Source organism: Megascapheus bottae, chromosome 6 (genome assembly GCF_031878675.1).
Source record: "Megascapheus bottae isolate mThoBot1 chromosome 6, mThoBot2.hap1, whole genome shotgun sequence".
NCBI lineage: Eukaryota > Metazoa > Chordata > Mammalia > Rodentia > Geomyidae > Megascapheus > Megascapheus bottae.
This window is the reverse complement of record NC_143514.1, coordinates 48,800,835-48,823,960: the sequence shown is the minus strand read 5'-3', so window position 1 is coordinate 48,823,960 and position 23,126 is coordinate 48,800,835. Positions and strand designations below refer to the sequence as shown.

At 48.1% G+C, this 23,126-nt stretch overlaps 1 protein-coding gene across 2 annotated transcripts; it reads right to left on the bottom strand.

The window, feature by feature from the left end:
* Window positions 1–1,919: 1,919 nt before the first annotated feature.
* On the bottom strand, window positions 1,920–23,000 carry Dhcr24 (24-dehydrocholesterol reductase). 2 transcript variants are annotated; one of them, XM_090334754.1, is made up of 9 exons: window positions 22,688–23,000; window positions 19,347–19,502; window positions 16,227–16,332; window positions 15,327–15,445; window positions 13,411–13,674; window positions 8,618–8,761; window positions 5,035–5,232; window positions 4,598–4,776; window positions 1,920–4,493 (listed from the first exon to the last, which is right to left on the bottom strand). In XM_090334754.1, the coding sequence occupies exons 1-9, from the start codon at window positions 22,916–22,918 to the stop codon at window positions 4,340–4,342; spliced, it is 1,551 nt and encodes a 516-aa protein (XP_090190880.1). In that variant the 5' UTR covers window positions 22,919–23,000; the 3' UTR covers window positions 1,920–4,339. The 2 variants fall into 2 exon arrangements, with proteins under 2 accessions (XP_090190880.1, XP_090190881.1); XM_090334755.1 differs by lacking the exon at window positions 22,688–23,000 and adding an exon at window positions 22,479–22,563.
* Window positions 23,001–23,126: the final 126 nt, after the last annotated feature.

Here is a 23,126-nt window from a genome sequence, read left to right as displayed (position 1 = left end):
TATAAACTGCAGTCTTCACATCTCAGCCACCTGAGAAGCTAGAATTACAGGTGTAAGACACCCACACCCAGCTTGATTTTCCTACTGTTGGCATTTGGTAAACAAATTGTGGTAGCCCTGGCATGACTGTTGGTAGCTTGACATCGCCTGTTGGGCCAGAGGGGTTTCTCACTGAAGCAACTGCTCTGGGTCAAAGCAGAATACTCTGCTGACAACCAGTGTACCTCCCTCCTGAGCTAAGTTAGCGCAGTGAACCCTGAGTACCTGACATAAAGCCCCCCTCTTCCTTTGGTCTGAAAGGCCATCTGTGCTAGCACTTGATTTTGTCTATCTCAGTATCTTCAGCATGACTTTTAGACAACTTGCCTGACTTCTATTTTTTAATAGTACTTTTATTTTTGTGGGTGTAGGACTTGAACTCAGGGCTTGGGCACTGCCCGTGAGCTCTTTTGCTCAAGGATAGCATACTAACCATTTTGAGCCACTTCTGGTTTTTGTGTGGTTAATTGGTGAGAAGAGGCTCAAAGGGACTTTTTTGCCTGGGCTAGCTTTGAACCATGATCCTCAGATCTCAGCCTATTATCTAGGATTACAGGTATGACCATAGGCAGCTGGCTCACCTGACTTCTTGAGCCTCACTTTCCTCATCTACACAATGGGGAAGTTAACCCTTTTGTTTAAAAATCATGGGGATTAAGTAACAGGTTGTATGCTATTCAAGTACCAAGTGATATTTAGGGCTGAAACTGTAAACATTGGGAGGTCTTTAAGCCACTGGAGATATGCCCTCAAAGGGGATTTGGGACCTCAGTCTCTCCTGTTGCTTTCCTCTTGTTCTGTCTTGTGAAGTAATGATTTTCTTCGATTACATGCCCACGATGACAGGGTCTCTTGCCCCAGTCCCAAAGCAAAAGAGCTAGTGGATGATGGTTAGAGCCTCCAAAACAGCCAAAATAAACTTTCTTTTGTAAGTTAGTCATCTTATTTTGTTATAGTGATCTAATGAACATGAAACATTTCTCCCTTAGAGACAATATACAAAATCTCATTTGCAAATCCAAACTGGAAAAAGCATTTCCTAGAGAAGCCAACTTTAGAATAAGACACATATTCTAGGGAAATGTCCACTGTGCCTTCCTTTGTTTTTGCATAAAAACTTACGGTATTAAACTACTCTAACAATAATCCCAAATACGTAGTGGTCTCAACTGCACGTTTATTTCTTGCTCCTTTAATAACCAAGGGTAAGGTTTTAGATGGTGGGTAGTTCTCTACATGACTCAAAGATCCAAGCTTCTTCTATCTAGTTGTCATTTGCTTCCAGCAAATGCAAGAGCCAGCCTGAAGAGACATGAATTTTTTAAAAATAATCTTTTTGACATCCATGGAAGAAATGCTTAACCTAAAGATGTGCCCAACTCTGGAAAGGCTGGGGAGTGGACTACCTCCTGTAGACAGTTTTTCTACCAGCTAATAGATGAAGAAACACTTAACAGGATTAACTAGCTTGTCAAAATTAGTTGGTCACAACCAAGTAACAGACATTGGACCACAGCCAGAGGTCCTGATGACATCTGGTGGCAAATCTGGTACCTTAGGATGGCACTCTTCCTGTGCTGCTGCCATCTCTGGCTGGAATTCTGCCTGTCTCACTGCTTCCCCTTCATGGGCTGAACCCTACTCTTCACTGTGTTAGAGGGACTCTGCTGGCAAAATGGCACTTTCACTACTGGACAAACCAAGTAGTCATCAGTTAAGAGTCAGATGGGACTAGGACCAAAGTTTAGCTTTCATCCATACATTTTTAGCCTGTCTATGGTTACTTGGGTTCAGAAAGGACATCTTGGCTGGGAACTGCACATGTGAATCCTGGTCTGACTCTACTGTGGTCTCTTAAGTAAGAAAAGACAAAGACTAGCTTCCAGGTCAAACTTTATTTTACACAAGTGGCAGACTCACAGCCACAGGAGCATGTGTTCTAGAGAAGGCACAGTACCTGTGGCTGCAAGAGCCTGATAGGGGGGGCCTCATGCCTTTTTCCTTGGTCTCTATGACCAAAGGGGGGGGGAATGGATTACACACCACACATTTCCACACCCATCCCGCCCTCATCTTCCCATTCAATAACACCAACACATCCTCCCAGCCCAAAAAAGTGGCCACAACGCTGATCTCAAGTAGCCAAGGACCCAGGGTGCTTGAGGAGGAGTAGCTTTATGTTTCTTTCCACACACAGCTGTCACTAACTTGAACTCTAGTCAAAGCCACTGCATGGACAGACAAGCTCACTGAATTCTGGAAGACTGTTTTTCTAGGCAAGATGCTACTAGAACCAAACTGTAATCTGTGGCTGGTGTGATCATAACAACCTCTCAAGCCTTAGGTCCTAGGTAGTCTCTGAAGAGCTGGAGTTTAGTTATGGGTCTAAGGGACATACAGGTTGCAGGCATCTCCAGGCATAGCCCAGGTGATTTAGGATGCAAGCTTTACTGGTGAAATAATGGCACTCTCACTGTTGGACTAATCTAGCTCGGGTTAACCACTCATCTACAGCAAGTAGAGTCATCAGTCTAGCACCGAGCCAGGATGCATATAGACCCACTAGCAGAGTCTGTGCCAAAATCTGAATGTTCTGCTAGAGTGAGGCTTACTTTTTCCTGTCTCCTCCAGAGGCCAAAAGAGTAAGGGGATTGATTTCCTTTGCTTTCCAAGTGCAAGTGTACCAGTTCTCACAGGACCATGCTGACACTGCAGCATGAGTAATCCTGTGATTACTAAGAGGATTTTGGCACCTAAAGGGATGAGATGGTCACTTGCCTGCCAGCCATAGATGAGCCATTCTGAAAATGGGATGGGAGCTGGCCCTGGGTGGAAAGGACTGTAAATGATGAACTAACCCTAAATGTCACCTGGATTGTTTGCCAACACAAACAAGGCTTTCCATGAGTCTTGCAACCCTGGTATGTGAGGCAGAAAGGCTCCAGGGAGGTCTTAGCTGTACCAATGTGACAGGTGAGGTTAACTGCAGCTTGCAGGGACAAATGATGTGCCCATGGCCGCACAGCCTGGTGACAGCGGAGCAGGGACCAAAAGCCAGGTCCCTTGACTCCAACACATCAAGGCTGTGACCAGCCTGGCTCAGCTCTTGAATTCCGGCTTCCCTTCCAGGGCTCCATCCCCTTTCAGACTGTGGGTTCTCAGCAGGGCAGGGCAGTTCTTAAGATGAAGTTGCACAAACAACCACGCTTCAGTAGCAAGGCAGAAAGAACCTCAGGAGGTTCCTTCCCTCTGGAACGGAAATGGAGCTAAACTTTCTCTGAGCTCAGGATTTGTTAAGGCACTGAAATTAGCTACAGCTGGGGCAGGGAAACAAAAAGGGGGATGAGGGGTTAGAGAAATCAGTGAAGCTCTTTGCTTCCTGCCTCACAGTGAACCTCCAAATGGAAGCACAATGGCAGATGCCACTTATCCACTGGGTGCTGCCCCCTCCCCATGTGGCAGAGCAGCACGCATGCCCCACGCTAAAGCGGTATGGGGGAGAAGAGGAGGCTGAAAAGCTGGAGCAGGGGAGAATGAGCCCAGGCCATCTGGAGATGTCTTCTCCAGGACTATAGGAAGCAGAGTGGACGTGCACATGGCTGAAGCAGCCAGGAGGCCTGTGCACACAGGAGAAAGGGGCAGGACATCACCAAGGATGGCGCAGAGAACTTTGGAATGGACCTGGCTTTGGCACAGCACATCGTAGGCCTGCCTGTCCCACGTGTGGCCCTCCTGAGATCCACGGGTGTGTGGGAGCCTTCCTTCTCCCTGAGAGGGGCTCTTCTGGCTGATCCAGGCAGTGGCACTGCTATTCCAGTGTGTCCCCTTCATCATTCCAGCCAAACCTGTGCACAGGTGACATAATTTGCGGAGGAGGGAGGGAGCTTTTGGTACTCAACCGCTGAGTCCAAAGTACTTTAGTCAAATGTGATGCTGAAGAGGAAGCAATGGAAACAGCTACTGCTTACTGGAGCTTCTGTGTGATAGGAGCTTGACAGAGAAGATATCCTGTAAGTAGGATAGACTGGGGTGCAGAGAGGTTAAGTGACTTGCTTAGTCACACTGCACATGAGTAACTAAACTGGGACCTGGATTCAGATGTGTCTGATTCCAAATCCCATGTTCTCTCCACTCACATGGGCTAGCCCAGAAACTGGGCTTCCCCGGAAGCAGGACTGTCTGGGTTGGAGTTCTGGCAGGGCTTCTTTCCGAAAATGTGGGTCTGAGAAAGCAACCAAGCTGGAACAAAGGGAAGACATGTTCACTGCACTTGTATGTCTCTCTAGGCGACAGGCTCCGGTCAGTGCCTGGCAGCCTTGCAGACCTTGTCATAGACCTCAGGGAAGGCCTCCTGGCAGCCTAGCTGCTTCCTCAGCTTATGGTACAAGGAGCCATCAAACATCTCCCAGAATTCCTCTCTGTTCATGTAGCAGTCGGCGTATAGCATCTGGAACCTGCACAGGAAGACACGGGGTGAGGGGAAAGGAGGCAGCATCCGGGTAGCATGTGGGAAAAGGCAGATGAGAGGCTGTATGGCTCTGAGCTCTAAGCTACTCACCCATGCACGCTCCGCACAAACTTCTCCAGCTGCCTCATGCAGGACCTGGCCTCGAAGTGCTTCACATGTGGCTCCCCATAGGCACCGATGTCCACGTATAGTTCTGTCTCGTCTCCCTTGGGGTGCACCAGACCCGGCTGGCTGGGCAGGATGAATGGGCACAGCCAGATGGGGTAGACCTGGAGAGGCCAGAGAGGTGGGCATTGAGGCTTTTGCTCCAGTGGATGACAGGCTTGGGTCCATTCTCCACTACACCCACCCAAAGGGAAGCTCTGCAACATCCTCTCGGGGCCCTGAGGCAGCTCCAGCCCTGGCTCAGATACCCCGACTCCCCGACATGGAAGCGGTCACCAGTAAGCCCTCTGACCACCACTGAAGCAGGTCAGGCCTCTGTGTGGGGTGCCAAGGTGAGTCCCCTAGCTCTCCCACAGGCTCACATGGATGTCGTTGTGGAAGGTGTGCAGGGCCTGGTCCAGGCACTTCATGGGCACTAGCATGTCCTGCACCACGTGGTGCTGCTCATAGAGCTTGCGCAGTGTCTCGCCCTGCGTCAGCTTCAGGAGGGAGATCTTGGGAGGGACCATCCAGCCAAAGAGGTAGCGGAACACAGGGTTGTTTCCGAAGGGGATGATGTCCTGAAAGACAAAGATGGGGGTAATGAGAAGGAACCATGGGTAGACTGACTCCATGTGCAAGGGGCTGGAGCCAGATTTAGTTCAACACTCTAGGTAAGCCCACCAGGGCATGTTCCCCAGATTGGGAGGGATTGAGGGGAACCTGGGACTTTGCCCAGGGGATCTCAAAGTCTCAGCTCTGGCATTTACCAACTGTGATGACCTTGGGCTCGTTACTTCACTTCTTTGATCTTAGCTTCTTTATCTATGGAAAGGGACTTAGGAGGCTAGTAACACTGTGCTCAGTGCCTACAACAAAGTGATAAGGTGGCCATCAATCCTGGTCTCCTTATTGAGGTCAGGGAGGCTGGCACAGAGCAGGCACTGAGCAATGAATGCCAGTGGGAGATACTCAAGAGTTCAAGCCAGTTCCCTAAGGTCATTCAGCAGGGATAAGCTCCCACTGGGTGGGTGAAGCCTGACTCAGGCTCCACAGAGAGCCTGGCTTGCCACATTCCTTGTTCAGAGGCTCACTGTATCCCTACCTCCCCGAAAACCCTGTCCTCAAATCATGAGGAATGAGCTGCCTCCATCTGCATTATGCTTTCCCACCATGCCCTGCGTCTGCTCCAGCCAGCTCCTTCCTGGGGCTCTTCCTCCCACACCTCAAGTTAAAACTTTGGCCCCTGGCTCACAGTCTTCCTTCCTGCTTCAGGTCTTGAGCTCTTCCTGACAACTGCTGTTCTCTGCAGATCCCAAAGCAAGCTCTGCCTTCTGCCCTGCTCGTGACCTCTAGCTCCCAGTCCCCATCTCCTGGAGCCCTCACAGCTCCCCACCCCGCTTGGTTGACTCCTCTGGGACAGAACTTCGGTCCCTCTCATACTATCACCTGCCCATCCTCCCATGTAGCTACCCACAGCCGCATTCGAGCCTCATTGTGAACTCAGGACCACAAGTAGCAACCCCAGTGCTGGCCAGCTGATCCTGGCATGTACCCTCTAGTGAACTTCCCACGGTTAGTGACAATTGACATGTCCTCCCTCCTTGAGCTTTCAGCAACCCTGCCATAGCCTAAATCCTGGATCCCATTTCCCTGAGAAATTACAGGTAAGCAGAAGGGAGTACTCACTCACCCAGGACCAAGTAACCCCGTTGTTCTGAGTGACCCTTCCCAGTTGTGCAGTTTCCCTCCGAGCACGTGGCCAGCTCTGCACCACTTTCTCCAAACACACCTTCTCCCTCGCAGTCAACAACAACCATGCCTCACCTCTCTACTCTTCAAAATGGCACAGAAACAAGGCACCTTCCCCAGCTCTCTATCGCCCCAGGTTTACAGACACTGCCTGGGAGGCAGCCTCTCTGACTGGTTCTCCCAATCTCCACCTCCTTGTCTCCCATTCCCTTTAGAACCCATAGGTCAGGGTTCTACCATCCTCAACGTCACAGATGACTGCTTCAGGGCTAAGACCCAGAGGCCGTTTCTCTGTTCTCATCCCTCTCAGCACAGGGCATAGTAGCTCACCTCACCTCATCTTTTTTTGTGTGTGTGTCAGTCATAGGGCTTGAACTCAGGGCCTGGGCTCTGTCCCTGATCTCTTTCTACTCAAGTTAGTGCTCTACCACTTTGAACTATAGTTCTACTTCTGGTTTTGGGGTAGTTAATTGGAGATGAGTCTCAGGAACTCTGCTGCCCTGGCTCAGTCTCCTGAGAAGCTAGGATGAGTTATTAGTACCTAGCGCGCTCTCTCTCCCCACCTCTCTCTCTCTCTCTCTCTCTCTCTCTCTCTCTCTCTCTCTCTCTCTCTCTCTCTCTCTCTCTCTCTGTCTCTCTCTCTCCAGTCAGGTAGAGAGTATATGACTTTTTGGACAACAGTTCACTTTCAACATAGTGTCTAGTGATACCACTGCTCCATCTGTTTACCAATTGTCTCACCATTTCTTTGTTTCACTTTACCCTCCCAAAGACAGAGAAACAAACAAGAAAAAAGGATAAGTAAACCAAAATAATGAAGAAAAAACTCTTGCTTCCATTTCCTGGAGTTCAGTGATTTATGCTACTTTTTTTTTCTTTTTGCCAGTCCTGGGGTTTGAACTCAAGGCCAGAGCACTGCCCTTGGGCTTTCTCAAGGCTAGTGCTCTATCACGTGAGCCACAGCCCCATTTCTGGCTTTTTCTGTGAATGTAGTACTGAGGAATTGAACCCAGGGCTTTGTGCATGCTAGGTGAGCACTCTACCACTAGGCCAAACTCCTGGTCCTTCATGTTACTTCTTGAAACATCATGTTCCCTGGTTTTGCCTCTTCCGACTGACAGCACCTTCTCTTCCACTAGTTTCTCCTCAAGCGTGCAGGGGTGGGCTCCCACACCCTTCTTTTTCTTATCTCTCCCGTGGCTTTAATTAGCACTTTCCTGCACCTGAAGCCCATGTGCGTTGCCTCCATCTTTCTGGCATCCCACAGAAAGGCATCTCAAGCATACACACACCACACCACCATACTTGGGACCCCTTCAAAACCTCCTCTGCCCATTTCTCATGGCAGTCAGGCACGCACTGTCCACTGGATTCTTGGGCCTGCAACGTTGGATGCTTGCCCACAGCCAATCTGTCTAAATCTCCTTGGTTGACAATGTTTCCAAAGTCTGGCACTTCTTCCCTCCCCACAGCGGCCACTGTTCACAACAGAAATCTTCCTTTCCTCTGTATTTCCACCCACTCCCACGCAGCCCCACAACCACCCCCCCCAAAAAAAAGGCTGGGGGGGTGTTGGGGAAGGGAGAAAATCAGAATATGCACTTCTCCAAAAATGATAAACAAATGGCCAACAAGCACATAAAAGGATGCCAAAATATCAATTGAATAAGAAGCTGAAACCTGAACTACAATGATACCACTTCATGTCCCCTATACTAATAATGCTTTATAAATCAGGAAATAATCAGCACCCACATATTGCTAGTAGAAGCCACCATACTAAACATCTCAGGAGTTGCTCATTAAGATACAAAAGTGCCATATATTCCAGCAACTGGACTCCTTTGTATATATACACACGTTTACATACATATACATATACCACAACTGCAGAAGAGCTGAAACTGTCCTCCCACTGGGCAGAATCCACTCGCTTAGTGAGGCTGGAAAACTCCCCAGGATAGACCAGGTCTCTGGTCCCCAAAGTCTGGCCCCACTTCTGACAGCCTTGGCCAGTACCTGGTGCATTCACTGCAGGCGGCCATTCCCCCAGCACAAAATGAAACAATGGTACCACAGTTTAAGAAGGTGCCGGGGTCCCTCGGGACAACGCTACTCTCCTCCCTGGAGAGCGAGCATGGCTGCAACGCTGACTGCTCTGCTCTCTGCCCTGTGGCCATGAGGAGCCAGCAGGACAGGGAAGCCAAGCCTCACCTGGAGCTCCCAGAAGATGCTGCGAGTGTGGCGGTGGTAGTAGTGCCGCAGGGGAATGTACTCGAGGCCCTCCTGGTTTGTCTTCAGGTACTTCTCCACGTGCTTGAAGAACCAGGGCTTGTAGTAATTGCCAATGCTGTTGAGCTGAAATGACAGGCAGTATTGTGATCAGCCCAGAGACACACGCTGCAGCCACCAGGGAGTACGAGAGACAGGCTGTTCAGCACTCCTGGCCTTTTCAAAGCTCTCTTGTGAGGCTCACCACTTTAGAGAAAAAAGAAGCCCCAAAGCTTTCTTGAAAGCCAGGCAGGGGTCGGGCACAGCAGGCACTCTGTAGCAGAGAAGCTCCAAGACTATAAGTGGTGTGCATGGGGTCACATAGCAGGCCCCTGGGAGTCCAGGGGACTTTGTGACCCTCCCGGCTGGTGCTCTTTCTTGATGAGAACAGAGTGCAAATGTGAATGGCAGACACTGCCAGGATGCGGGGCCTCTGTGCAGGTGAGATTCCTCCTCCTGCCCTCACAGGCCAGCATGGCCAGTCTCTCATGGCCATCTCTGTCACAGCATCTCTAAACCGAGCTCCACAGTCCCCGCGGGCTCAGCACTCCTCAAAGCCTCCTTCACCCGGAGGAAGCTCATGGGTGAGACCACATGCTGGGCCCTTTGCCGCTGTCTTCTTCAGTCCCAAATGGTCCAACGCTCAATAGGCTGTGTATCCGGAGCTGACCCTGAGTATCTCAACTATGACATGAATTGTGGGTAGGTGCTCTGGAGGAGCAGGGGGACGTTCTAGGGAAGGGTTCAGGCTTCATGAATCTGGGAGCAGGCGCCCGAGGAGCTGCTGGGCTTCCTGCCAATTCTCCCCATAAAGATAAAATAAAAACAGGACCACAGTAGGGAGAGAACAAGACTGGAAGAATGATAAGGGAAATTGAATGGAATGAATATATTTTATATGTGTGGAATGGTAACAATGCAATCTCCTTCTATATAATGCCAGCTAATTAAAAAACAAAAACAAAGACTATCTTGTATACCATAGGCAAAGTTGTCTATTCTATTTGGCTAATCTTATGCAGGTCCCAATTTTTATACAGACAAGACACTACTTTCCCTAGAATGATTGGAAAGGCCAAGAGAGAACAGAGGACACAGCAGAGTACAGTGCCTGGCCTACAATGGCATACAGTATTTTATGGGGTCTGCCCTGCCAGCCACTTGCCACACTGTTTGCTGGAACTGGGCAACCAGGTAACTTCTTTACCCCCCAGTTTTGGACTTGAGCTCAGGGCCTGAGCATTGTCCTTGGACTTTCTCAAGGCTAGAGCTCTACTACTTGAGCCTCAGTACCACTTCCAGCTTTTTTTTTTTTTTTAAACGTATGTAGTACCGAGGAATCGAACCCAGGTCTTCATGCATGCTAGGCAAGCACTCTACCACTAGGCCAAACTCCTGGCCCACAACCAGGTAACTTTGCACTCAAGCTCTACAGGTAGCACTTGGAGCTCATCCAGGTACCACTCTCTTGGGAAGCCTCCTCTGGGGTCACTGAGACAAAACTGGGAAACTGCAATGGGCGAGGAAATTAGGGTTCAAACTTGGCTTTAGTGTGTGTCAGGAGGGGCCTCTAAGCTGGTAATGAAAGCGGACTGAAACCTAACAGGAAACAGAGCAACTTGATCTAAGCCAGGTGAGGCCTAGTTGCACTCCTGGCAGTGGCACTTGCTGTAATGAACTTGAGACCTGGTGTACTGCATACAGGTGCCCTTAGTACTCAGACTCAGAACCACTGGGCCTGAGAAGCTTAGGAAGCCATAAAGAAGCTGGATCATCTGTCTCTCCCTGGAGATCAGAGGCCATGGGAGCTCCATTTCTGGCCTGAGTACTCCCACAGCAAGCTTCCTCAGACACTTCTTCTCATGGTGGAAATGAACTTCTCTCCAGACATTGCTGGCCCAGAGGGTTTTGCAGCCTCCCAAACCAGAAGTGCTCCTAAAATGAAATGCCCCTGTCCAATGCTATCTATCCCTCTATTCCCACTCATCTCCAGGTTTTGCTCACTGGGTACTGGGCAGGTAAACATCTCTGCTACTGAGCCAAAGAGAACTCTGAGCAAGCCATTGGGACTGTGTCTATTTGTGCAACAGGGAATCTCGTCAGGCGTTCAAATCCTGGAAGCTGTCAATTATTCTGGGATGGCACCTAACATATCAGATGACAGCAGAATGATGCTGGCACAGTGGGGGTGGTGACTCCCCTTGATCTCTTCCTTCAGCTTTATACTGTGAAAAGCTCTAAGGAAGAGTCTTAGAGAAGCCAGACAATCTCTGGTTTGGATGGCCCTGCTAGGTGACTGGGAGTTGGGGATACACACTGATCAAGCTTCAGCCCAGGGAAGGCGGAGTACCTGGGCTCCATGTCCAGTGGTACCTGACTGCTCCAGGACCCCCTCTTCATTCACTACAGAGCCTTCAGGAACCAAGGCTCATGGATGATTTTAAGTTCTAGAAGTTGTTTCAGAGCTTGCATGTACCTCAGTGACAGAGCACTTACCTAGCTAGAAGCATTTGTAAGGCCTGAGAAGGGGGTAACAATCTGCTCTGTGTGTCTTTAGAAGTCCCCCAGCCCCCCCCTACCCCCTGCCTCCTCTGTTTACCTTGAAAAGCCACAGTTCCAGATGATTTTCCAGACCTTTCTGGTTTTAAATGTGTTAATTATACAGGTGGATATAGATCAAGATTTAGGACAATAGCATTTGATTCACTAATTCTACTTTAAGATATCTTCAAATTACAGGCAGAAGACAAAAGATGTAATTAAAATAACAACAACAGCAAAAAAAACTGGAAGCAACTTAAATTTCCAACAGCAGCACAGTACTTCATTAAGCAACGGGACACCCTTCAATTCTCTGTTCTGCAGACAGACACTACGGCAGAAACAAAGCTCGTACAACACGGAGGGATACTTTTCACACAAAATCCAGACAGCAACAGATAACTCGACAACTTCACAAGGAACCAAAGAACTACAAAATAAAAAGAGGCCCTATTTTTAACCTTATCAGATTGGCAAAAATGAGTGGTACTACCATTGGAGTTGGCAAGAATGCAGGGAAAGGCTTCTGCCACATGGCTGCAGGAAATGGGCAGGAGCGCAACCCTCCCGGTGTGTCTCACTCTTCAGTATTCAGTGTGCTTATATAGACCCTTGGGCAGAATTCTGCTTATTCTTTTTTTTTTTTTTTGGTTGTAGGACTTGAACTCTGGGCCTGGGCTTTGTCACTGAGCTCTTTAGCTCAAGGCTACCACCCTACTCCTTGTGCCACAGCACCACTTCTAGTTTACTGGTGATTAATTGGAGATACGAGTCTCACCAGCTTTAGTGCCTGGCTGGCTTTAAACCTCCTGAGTAGCTAGGATTACAGGTGTGAGCCCCACACGGCTCTCTTCTTACTCTTTTTTTGGTGGGTCATGGGGCTTGAACTCTGGGCCTGGGCGTTGTCCTTGAGCTCTTCAGCTCAAGGCTCCTGCCCTATTCCTTGAGCCACAGCCCCGCTTCCCATTTTTCTAGTGATTAATTGGAGATAGGAGACTCCAGTTCTTTAGTGCCAAGCTGGCTTTGAACTGTGATCCTCAGATCTCAGCCTCCTGAGTAGCTAGGATCCGGCTCTGCTTATTCTTAATCACACACAAACATTTACACTAAGGGATAAGTAAAAATCTGGGTGGATAAAGAAGTGATGGTACATGCCTATAACCCTAGCTCTCAGGAGGCATAGGTAGGAGGATCTAGAGTTTAAGACCAGCTTGAGGTACACAGCAAGACTTTTGTCTCCAAAAAACTAAAAAGCAATAAAACAACCAATAAAGAAAAAAGTAAGGATAGGTGGTGTAAGAGTCTTAAATCTTCAATGCCATCTTACTTGCAAGAATAAAATAATTTAAACTTAAAAACAAGAAAGAAAATAGTCACTAAGCTAAAAAAAAGAATAAAATAATCTTAACACAAAATTGAAATGTTCAGAAAGTGATGAGTTAGACTAATTATTTCCATACATCAATAGGAACTACAAATAGTTCTTGAGAAATGCAGAGGACTGGTTATAATATTTCTGTAATTAAACAACTCGATATTGAAAGAGGAAATACATTAGCAAGCGTTGGCTTTGGGTCATGTTTGGAAGTCAGTCTTGGTTTATATCTGCAAGTATTATGCCTGGTACAAGTTGAAAGAGTGCCTATCTGGCACTCTAGGCACCAAATCAACTACTATGGAAACTACATTAGCACTTGGGGCCTCAGTTTCCTCATGGTAAAATGAGGCTACTGCTGGGTGCCAATGGCTCCTGTCTATAATCTTATCTACTCAGGAAGGTGAAATCTGAGGGTTGCAGTTCAAAGGTAGCCCAGGCATAAAAAGTCTGTGAGACTCCTATCTCCAATTAACCATCAAAAAGCCCAAAGTGGACATATGACTCCAGTGGCAGAGTACCAGCCTTAAGTAGAAAAAGTCAAGAGAGTGCTTAGGCCTTAAGTTTGAGCCTCTGCACTTACATTCACATACATACCCTCACACAGACAATGGGGCCACTGTGTCAAGACAGGTCACATTCCTGGCAGGTGGTCAGAGCAGGAGATGGAAGCTTTCATTGTCGTCTGCAAGCGGGATCAGTTGCCTGGATCCCAGGTAGGTAGACCCAGGGAGGAGCTTTACAGAGGTTCAGGCCCAGCCCACCCCATGATCTCCCCTTTTGCCTTGGTCTTGCTCTGTAGCAGCTGTGTCTGGCCTACCTTGGAAGGGTCTAATTCATCTGTCATGACTCCTGTCATGATGACAGCTTCATCCAGGGAGTAGAGTAGCCCTTCTACAAAGTGGTTCTCTGACCGCTGGGACTCTTGGGTGAATTTCTCACAGATGGCCTCCAGGCCATGTACTGGTTCAAACCGCAGCTTGACATACTTCTTGGCAGGGATGATACGTATCTCAGCAGCTACCAGGAAGCCCAGGGTCCCACAGGACCAGGGTACAGCATAGAACAGGTCTGAGTTTTCAGACTGTGGAGACAGAATTGTTACATGTGAAGAACTTAATGTGTGGATCTCAGCCCAAGACACTTAGTCAACTGGGGAAGTTGGGGCCTATGCTGAGTTCCTGACCTGTCACCATCTTGCATGATATGAACGAAGACCTTTACTGTCTGTACTTAGTTTTCTCTTGGTATTTAAGTTAATATGCCCACAGTTGCTTGCCAATGGTGGTTGCTCAGCAAAACAGCATCTGCTCCCTTCCATCTAGTCACTTAAGACATTGGGATCCCCAAGAAGGAAACATGATCAGAACTGCCCTAAGACCACAGAGAAGGGACAAAGAGACAAGGGATTCCCAGACCAAGCTACACAAAAGCAAACCCCCTGCCAAGAATCAGTAGGAGACATGAGGATGTCTCTGGCTCTATGAGCCAGGATCTAAGTGGCCATGCCTTTCCTATTCCACTAGCTTGTGGGATCCCCACTCACTCAACAAACAGCTCAGAGAGAGTACTAACCCCTTGACCTTCAAGATGTGACCTGCTTTCTCCCAGGTACGGTAGAAAATCAGCCCCTCAGGCAAGATGGCCTAACTCTGGATGAAGTGTTCCCTTCAGTGCCTCCTCTGCTCCCACAGATCTCGGCTTAATTGCAATGTTTCTTCATGTTGACATCTGATTCAGAAGACCACTGCCTTTTCCTTTGGCCATTTTAATTCAGACTCTTGGATTCTAATGAAGCACCTTTCCAACAAATCCATGCTAACCCTGCATGTCCTGTGGGGGTGGGCAGGGTGGGTGGGCTGCAGGACGGCAGAGGCTGAGCTTGGGAGCTGGGAGTCAGCAGAAGCTTCTGGAATAGCAGAACTGGCCCAACCAATGCCTATTTGGGCTACCAGCTCATCCCCTGTTCTGATTATAATAGTAGTAACGGTTGCCTGCCAGAATCTATGCTTGGAGCTTTGCACACAGAACTTAACTTTGCCTGACCATTTATTTGTCAAAGGAGGAGTCTGGGCCTTGATATAGGCCTTTGTCTGCTCTCAGTTGACAATAAATAGGTCAAAGACAAGGTCCCAGTGTCTGGAAAGCATGCTGAACAGGGGCCAAGGTCTATTAATCCCAGCTCAGAGCTCCTAAGAACAGTCCCTTTCCCTCATTCCCTGAAAAATTTACTTCAAAAGGATCTCATGACCACTCATCCCAGAAGCCCTTTCCATATGGTAGGCCATATCTGAGTAAGGTTAATTAATGTTTTAATCCTGTTCCACTCTTTAGATAAATTATTTTCAATGTCTGTGTCCCACTTTGAGTGTTAGAATGAGCTTTTATTTTAACAAAGCAGTTCTTCTAATCTTTTATTCACACCTCACAACACTTGATAGACAGCTTTACCGCTAATGCCTGACTTCTGCAAAGTCAGTCTGGTGTGGCCCAACAGCCTGACTTTGAATCCTACCAGTGTGAATCCTACAGTGGTTTATTAACCATCTGTGCTTGAGTTTCCTGTAAAATGTGGATAATAATAGTACTTAACTCATTAGGTGTCTAAACACATATATCACTCTTTTGTTATTGTTATTGGTACAGCCTGAAAAGGTGCACTGAGGCACCCCGGAAGAGCCACCTCCCTCACCTTACAATCCTTAACACCCCCGGTATGCCCCAACTCGAACTCACCGGGGTACATCGCACAAAGCTGCCATCGGCCAGGACCAGTTCGTAAGCGGTGCAGATGTGCTGGAACAGGCCATACTTGTGGGATGATGATTCGATGCCGGTGCCCATGATCAGGCCCCCTGCAGAGACACAGGGCAGTCAGAGCCAGCAACGATGTGCAGGGTGACACAAATGGGGCAGCTTACTCAGGAGAGAAGGGGTTTCGAGGGGAGTTGAGAGGAGGGGTTTGGGCAGATATGCCCTCACTGTGGCCACCCTTAACTTAGAAGCCTGTGTGCTCACTTTAAGAGAGACTTTAAGGAAAATGGAGGTCAATGGGGTGACAGGGAGCTATGATCCAGGGGAAGCATCTTCCCTTGATGAGAAGGATTAGGGTCCACAAATCCTCTGGGAAGAGGGACTAGAAGTATTCTGTGTGTTCCACAGGTAGAAGTGGCCGATACAAGTCACGGGGAAGCAGATTTGAGTTGAAAATGAGGAAGTGCTCTTTAATAACAGTGCTGTCTATTCTAAGCTGCTCAGAAATACAGTAGCTGAGGGGCCGGGAGTTTGGCCTAGTGGTAGAGTGCTTGCCTAGCATCATGAAGACCCGAGTTTGATTCCTCAGTACCACATACATAGAAAAAAGCCGGAAGTGGTGCTGAGACTCAAGTGGTAGAACTCTAGCCTTGAGAAAGTCCAAGGACAGTGCTCAGGCCCTAAGCTCAAAGCCTAGAACTGGCGGAAAAAAAAAAAATACATTAGCTGACAATGAAAGTCCCACCCTTGACAGCAGCAATTAAGAGACAGTAACTTTTGTCCCCGGTGGAGGACTGGCCATCCCTGAGCCAGAAGGAAGATGGCCAAGGTCCCTTTGTGCTGATCCTGGGACCATTTTGCCCATGAATATGGAGCCCTTACCAACTGTGAGGTCATCAAGCTCGGGCAACACAGGTAGGGTCCAGCCAATGGAGTTCAGCAGAGCAGTCACCTGACCCATGCTCACCAAGGGCTCCACACGTACAATCTATAGATGCAGGAAAGAGAAGTCTCAGGAGGAGACCATCATAAGGAGGCTTCTCAAGTTTCCTTGCTCAGCTATGTTCTTTCTAGAATACTACAGTGAGTGATAAATCAAGCCCTGTCAAATAGCTTATAATAAATGTTTAGCCATTTTTTTCTAGCTCATAGGAGAAATGCACATTCACTTGGGAGATAAAGAAAATAAACCATCCTATTTTCAGAATTTTTTTCTAACAATGCTTCTAATAAAGTAAATCTTTCCCCATGTCTAGTTTCCATTTTTTCTTCAAGTTTAGAAATCTTCAATCATTTTGCTTAATAAATTGTTATCTATACTTTGTTAGGAATATAAAACATGTCCTGCCTGGGTATAGGTATCACCTTAAGAAGAAAGAGTGAATGGAAAGAGTACAGGAAAGTGAATATGGTCAAAATCAATATGGACCGAAGAGAACTCATATTGCTGGTGGAGATGCAAATTGCTGCAACCACTTTGGAAAACAATAGGGCAATTTCCCTGTAAGTCATACAATTATCCTGTGACTCAGCCATTCTTCTCTTCCTACAAAAATATGGTTCATAAATGTCCCCAGGCATTTTATTCATAATAGCCTCAAAGTGGAAACAGCCTGTCTATCAGCAGGTGAAAGGATCATCAAGTTAGTACATTAACCCAAAGGAACACTACTCATCAGAAAATAAAGACTATCCAGTATTGACACTGCTTCAGTGTGGCTAAATGTGAAAATTACTACTAAAGATTCCATATATTATTGCATGATTCCAATTATACCAAATTCTAGAAGCTAATTTACAGAGACAGAAAGTAGATTACTGCTTGCCTAAGGATGAGGGGAAAGAGCAGGAAGGAATTAACAGGTGGCTCAAGTAAACTTGGGGATGTTGGGTTATGATCAATTTTCTTGACTCTGGTAATAATATCTCAGGTGTACACTTGACAAAAGTTATTACCCTGTAGGCTGCCCATTTATTTTTTTGTTGGTCTTGGGTCTTGAACTCTGGGCCTGGGAGCTGTCCCTGAACTTTTTTGCTCAAGGTTAATACTCTCTCACTTTGAGCCACAGTGCCACTTTTAGTTTTCAGGTTGTTAACTGGAGATAAGAGTCTCTCAGCCTGGCCATCAGAAAGATGGCCCATTTGTTTTTTTTTTTTTTTTTTTTTTTTGCCAGTTCTGGGCTTGAGCTCAGGGCCTGAGCACTGTCCTTGGACTTTTCTCAAGGCTAGAGCCCTACCACTTGAGCCTCAGCACCATTTCTGGCTTTTTTCTATGTATGTGGTACCGAGGAATCGAACCCGGGTCTTCGTGCATGCTAGGCAAGCACTTTAACCACTAGGCCAAACTCCTGGCCCAAGATGGCCCATTTGTAAGGAAATGGAAAGACTTAGAAAAAAATCATATTAAGTGAAGTAAGCCAAACTCAAAGGAACATAGGCTCCATAGTTTCCTTTATTTGTCATAATTAGTATAAACCTTAGACTCTCCTAGCAGAGGATTACATAAGGCCATATAGGGTGAGGCTAAATGAAAGGACCTCCAGGATATGGAAACAAGAGTCATATAATGTATAATTGTTGTTCTTAATGTACTATGTTATTTCCCATCTCTTTTGTTGTCCTTTGGTTATTCTCATATTGTTATAGTGTCTTACCTTGTTATCTGGTATATTGTATGTCTGTTTATTTGGTTATTTGAAATAGGATAGGGAAGGGGGGAAAACAAGATGAGGAGAGGGAGTGGGGGGAGGGAAATGGGGACCAAGACATGAAAAGGGGTACCAATGGTTGTGAAGTAATGCACCTTCTATCTGGTGAATATAATGTAACCCTTCTATTAATTATCCCCCTCCAAAAAAAGTCTCCCAGCCTGCCTGGGCTGGCTTTGAACTGTGATCCTCAGACCTCAGCTTCCTGAGTAACTAGGGTTATAGGCATGAGACACCAGCACTAGGCATAGCTGCCCCTTTCTATTGGCACACTTTTTTGTTGTTGTTGTTGTTTTTATATCAAGTAAACATCAGTAAAGCTGATTATATGGGGAGTATGGTCTGAATAAGTTATATATGGATTTAAAAACAGCACAACAAATCCCCTTAAAAACTGTTTAAAGAGAGTGAAGAGTAATATAGACTAGAATAAATTTGGTCAATTTACATTTTATATGTCTATAGAAATATAACAAAACTGCTTTGTATATTTAATTTATGCTATTTAAAAAAAAACCAAACAAACAGGGGCCAGGAGTTTGGCCTAGTGGTAGAGTGCTTGCCTAGCATGCACAAAGACCTAGGTTCAATTCCTTGGTATCACATACAAAGAAAAAAGCCAGCAGTGGTGCTGTGGGTCAAGTGGTAGAGCTCTAGCCTTGAGAAAACTCAAGGACAGCGCTCAGGCCCTGAGCCCAAGCCCAGGACCGGCAAAAATAAATACATACATACATACATACATACATACATACATACATACATAAAATAATAATAAAAGAAAGGAAACGGAAAAAGAAGTGATATAATATGTCTGTGTTGGGATTCTTTTAGTACATTTAAGCCAAATTCTTTTTTTTTTTCTTAAGCCAGATTTTAAGTAGAATTATTAGATGAATGTGCATTTTGGGGGCTATTCAACAAATGAGTCTCTTAGGACGCTTGTAACAAGATTCCTTCTCATGGTCACCTTTCTAATCAGCTTTTTACCACCATTACTCCCTTACCAGAAAGGGCTAAATTAGTTCCCCTTTGTTTCACATTTCAGTCTGGTTTTCCATCCTTGACTATTTGTAGATTAATGAGGAGAGTCAGCGAATCCCCTGAGCTCTCACTGGCCTGTCTGGTGGATGTGGCTATGGGGCTTGGGAGCACAGCAGTGTGTTGGGGGGAGAGGATCTCCCCTGGTGACTAAGGACGTTGGTCCTGTTCCAGACTAAACTCATCTTACTCGTAACTCCTCCCAGTGCAGTACAGCCTGCCCTACTCCTAGTGCCAAAGGATGATATACTCTCACCTGCTTTTTGGTGTCCACCTCCAAAATGTCCATCAGGTTGATCATAATGTTTTTGTGTGTCTTCTTGTACTTGCCGACCCGTAGTGAGACAGTGAGCCAGCCGGGGCGACCTGTGCACATGAAAGTCTTGCTGCCCTGCTCCTTCCATTCTCGTACCTGTAACCATGGAACAAAGCTGAGGCAGCCCATAACCAGGGACCCCAGAGCAGCTTACAGCCCTCCCTCCAGGGAACATAGAGCCTGCCATGTCACTGGCGGTGTGCAAGATGCCTCCACTTAGGCCCTGGGAGGTCTGGCTGCTGTACCTATCCTGGGTATCTCCCCATTGATAAGACCCACAGAAGAGCCAACCTGTGGCTATACCCACAAGGCCAAAAACCAATAGGATCAGTGTGAGTGTGTGTGTGTGTGTGTGTGTGTGTGTGTGTGTGTTTGTGTATGTGTATTTAAAATGTTATCTTCAAAGTACAGGAAAGACTTTACAAAGATAATGAATTCAATTATCATTTTCTGGGCCAACCACTATGCTCAGCACCTAGCTACACTGGCTTGCTATTTCTTGTAGCAATCCTAGGAAGTTGGGAGACCCCTTCTGCAGATGAGGCAACTCAAAAGGCAAAAATAACTTGCCCAACCAAGGTCAGACTGACAGAGCCCTGATTTACAGCCAGGATGGTATCCGCAGGGCCTGAGGACAGATAGACTTACAGTCGGTCACAGAAGAATGGCTAACAGCTAAGAAGAGCTGATTCTGTGCCAAATCCTCTTCTGAGCATTGACATGTGCTAACTCTTGTACCATTCAAACAGGTAAAAAGGGACAAGGAAGAACCACAAGCTAAGGGAAAGCACACTGTTGGCAAAGCTTTGACTGTGAGTAACTAGGACACAAAACACAAAACAAAGGGCACAGGGTCAGAAACCCAAGTGGGGGTGCCCTGTCCATGGAGAGATGGACAAGGGCAGCCAGGAGGTAGGGGATGGGGATGTCTGTAGTTCTCATCTACGAGCACCCACTAATTCTTCCACTTCTAACAATCCAGGTTCCTTTGGTTGAAGCGAGGCCATTCTCCTTCACCCCAGCAGATAGGCACATGATATGTTCTGCTGCTATCCTTTTGACTAAAGTAACCATTTTAGGACTTGGGTTATGACCCCAGTCGTGCCCATGAGACTGGTTCCAGATGCTCTTTCTTTACTAGCTGGATCTAAGCTAGAAACAAGGGACTTCCAAGGAAGACAGAAGCCCTGGCAATGAAAACCCAGAGAAAGCAGAGTCAGGACATGGCAGATGGAGGGAAAGATGAGGATAGGGATCCTGGATACTGTCATGCCTGAGCCATTTTTATTCCTGGACTTTTTAATTCTAGAACTTGAGCCAGCAAAGCCCCTTTTATATCAAGCCAGTTTAAATTAAGTTTCTATCTTTGCAGCCAAGAGTCTTGTTAAATACTGGTCAGGCAAGCTGCTCAACGAAGGGAGGGGCTTTCTTAAGATAAGATGCTGGACTGCCACAGGAAGTTGAGATCGTTTAAGGGTATGAGTGGGATGAGAAAAAGGTTCCTGTGAGTTAGGGGTTAAAGGTGGGATTCTATGAACATGCAGGCCTGGCCTGGCCCAAGTCTGCAGAGGTGTGAGGGAGTGGGTGCTGTATTCAAGCTGGAGTGTGGGTAGGTAGGGGGTAGAAGCTTAGGAGCCTGAAGGACTGGACTGGATCCTGATGGAAGATAAGCAAAGTTAGGGAGGGGAGTTAGGATTATGTGTAGGCCAAAGAGGGGTGGGGAAGGCCCAGCAAAAGGGCAACTTGTCAGGCAGGTGTCATAAGTAGGCATGCTAGGCATGAATCAACAGAAACAAGCTTGCAGCAAGGTGGAAGAGATGGGGAAGGGAAAAAAATGTGGAGAGTTCAGGCTCTGAACTCAAGTTAACCTGAGTTAGCCTCATTTACAAGCTCTGAGATCCTGGGCTCTGATTCACAGCTTGAACTTCAGTCTTTCCCATTAGTACAACAGGTATAATTTCTACCAGGATGGCTGTGGGTAGCTAATGGTAGTCAGGGGAACAGGGCAGTTCAGGATAGGGGCTGTGCTGGCCAGGCCCCCTGCTTTTTGTATACAGTGAACCCTGTCTCATTTAGGTTAATAAAAAGCTCAGTAAGCTGTCTCGAGCCAGGTCTCATGAACCAGAGGTGAATCAGTGAGTCTCTGCTAGGAGGGATTGGTCTAATTGTCTGAGGTGGGGAGGGCAGGTAGATCAAGGGTCTAAATTAACTAGCACAAGAGCTAGGAAGGAGGATGCCAACAGAGAGGGAGGGCAGGCTGAGCACTGAAGCATGGATTGTGAGCTGCAGAGCACTTCCAGAGCTGTATTCTCTCCCACCAGGCCAAGGCCTGTGGGGTGATTTCTGCATCCATCTCATAATCTAGTGTGGAATACACAGAGCCTGGAGAATACATGGGCAGCTCCACTTGCCTAGGGTTAGGGGGTGGTAGCAGGAAACGCAAGCTCTCTGCAGCCGGATGCATAAGACAAGAACATAAAGAGGGGCAGAGGAAGAAAAGAAACCATGCAGACTCCAAGGCCATGCCAGCACGAAGAATGTGGTGACGGATCTTTTGCTCTAGCTACAGCAGGATCCCCCAGGGTCCATGGCCACCAGCAATTGGGGAGTACATGTGGTTACTGGGGACTACTGCATCTGTTGAGTGAGTCCACTGTCAGCCAAGGCCTGAGGCTCTCCATCCCAGGTTGGAGGGTGGAATCTACGTTCTTGCTTTCATCCTCTACCCTAAACAGCAGCTTGCTGCTACAACATGAACTTGAACCGCCAACCTGGCATCAAGGACCCTCTGCAATCTAGCTCCAAGTGACTTTCCACTCTCACTTCTCCCCACCCTCCCCGGCCTTTGCTCACTTACACCAGTCTCACCTTCCCCAATCCTCCCCCCTATTTCCCAGCTCCACCTACCGGAAGCCTTTCCTCCTCGGGAATGCCTAAGCTAGCCAGCGTTACCTGACAGGCCTCCCCTCGCTCCACCCCTCCTCGGGTGCTCAGACCCTGCAGGTACTGCACCTGCCGTGCACGTTCTGGACACTCTAGAAACCTCAGGGCAGTGTTTTGTTGCCCCAGTGCCTTTGCTTATTCGGTTTCCTCCTCAGTAACCCTCCAGGCCCCTCGCGCCCGTGCCTTCTTCACTCGTCGGCCCGTGGCAACCCCTCTCCAACCCCAGCTCCTCCTCCAGGAGCTGCCCCCCGACCCCACCCCACCCCACCCCTCGCCCCGCCGCCCGCACCGCACCGCAGGTGCCGGGGGCCGCCGTCCCCGCGCACGCCGCCGCTTACCTGCTTCTGGATGTCCCGCACGCGCTGCTCATGCAGGCGCGGCGCGCTGCTGAGCTTGAACACCACCCAGGCGCGCACGTAGTAGTAGATGTCGAAGATGAGCGAGAGCGGCAGGAGGAAGAGGCACACGAACACCCAGCGCTGGTGGATGAGCACGAACTCCAGCCCCTTCACACGCACCCAGAGCAGGAAGAGCAGCGCGCACACCGCCAGCGACACGGCGGGCTCCATGCTGCCGCGCGGGCCCGCGCAGCTCGTCGGTCACCGTCGCCCGCGCCGCGCTGCGCCCGGCTCCGGCTTCACTCCGCGCCGGCCGCGGCCTCCCGGGGAGTCTGGGGTAGCCCGCCGCCTTGCGATTGGTTCAGGTCGCCAAGGTTCGGTGGGCCGAGACCCTGGAAGTGACCAATAGCGAGCCGCGCCGGGGATCGGACCAGGAACA

Coding starts and splice junctions, on each gene's coding strand:
- Dhcr24 (XM_090334754.1), bottom strand. CDS start 22,918: ATGGAGCCCGCCGTGTCGCTGGCGGTGTGCGCGCTGCTCTTCCTGCTC. Junction 13,675..15,326: donor GCTTTGTGCGATGTACCCCG/GTGAGTTCGAGT, acceptor CTGTCTCCACAG/TCTGAAAACTCAGACCTGTT. Junction 4,494..4,597: donor TTTGTGCGGAGCGTGCATGG/GTGAGTAGCTTA, acceptor CTTCCTGTGCAG/GTTCCAGATGCTATACGCCG.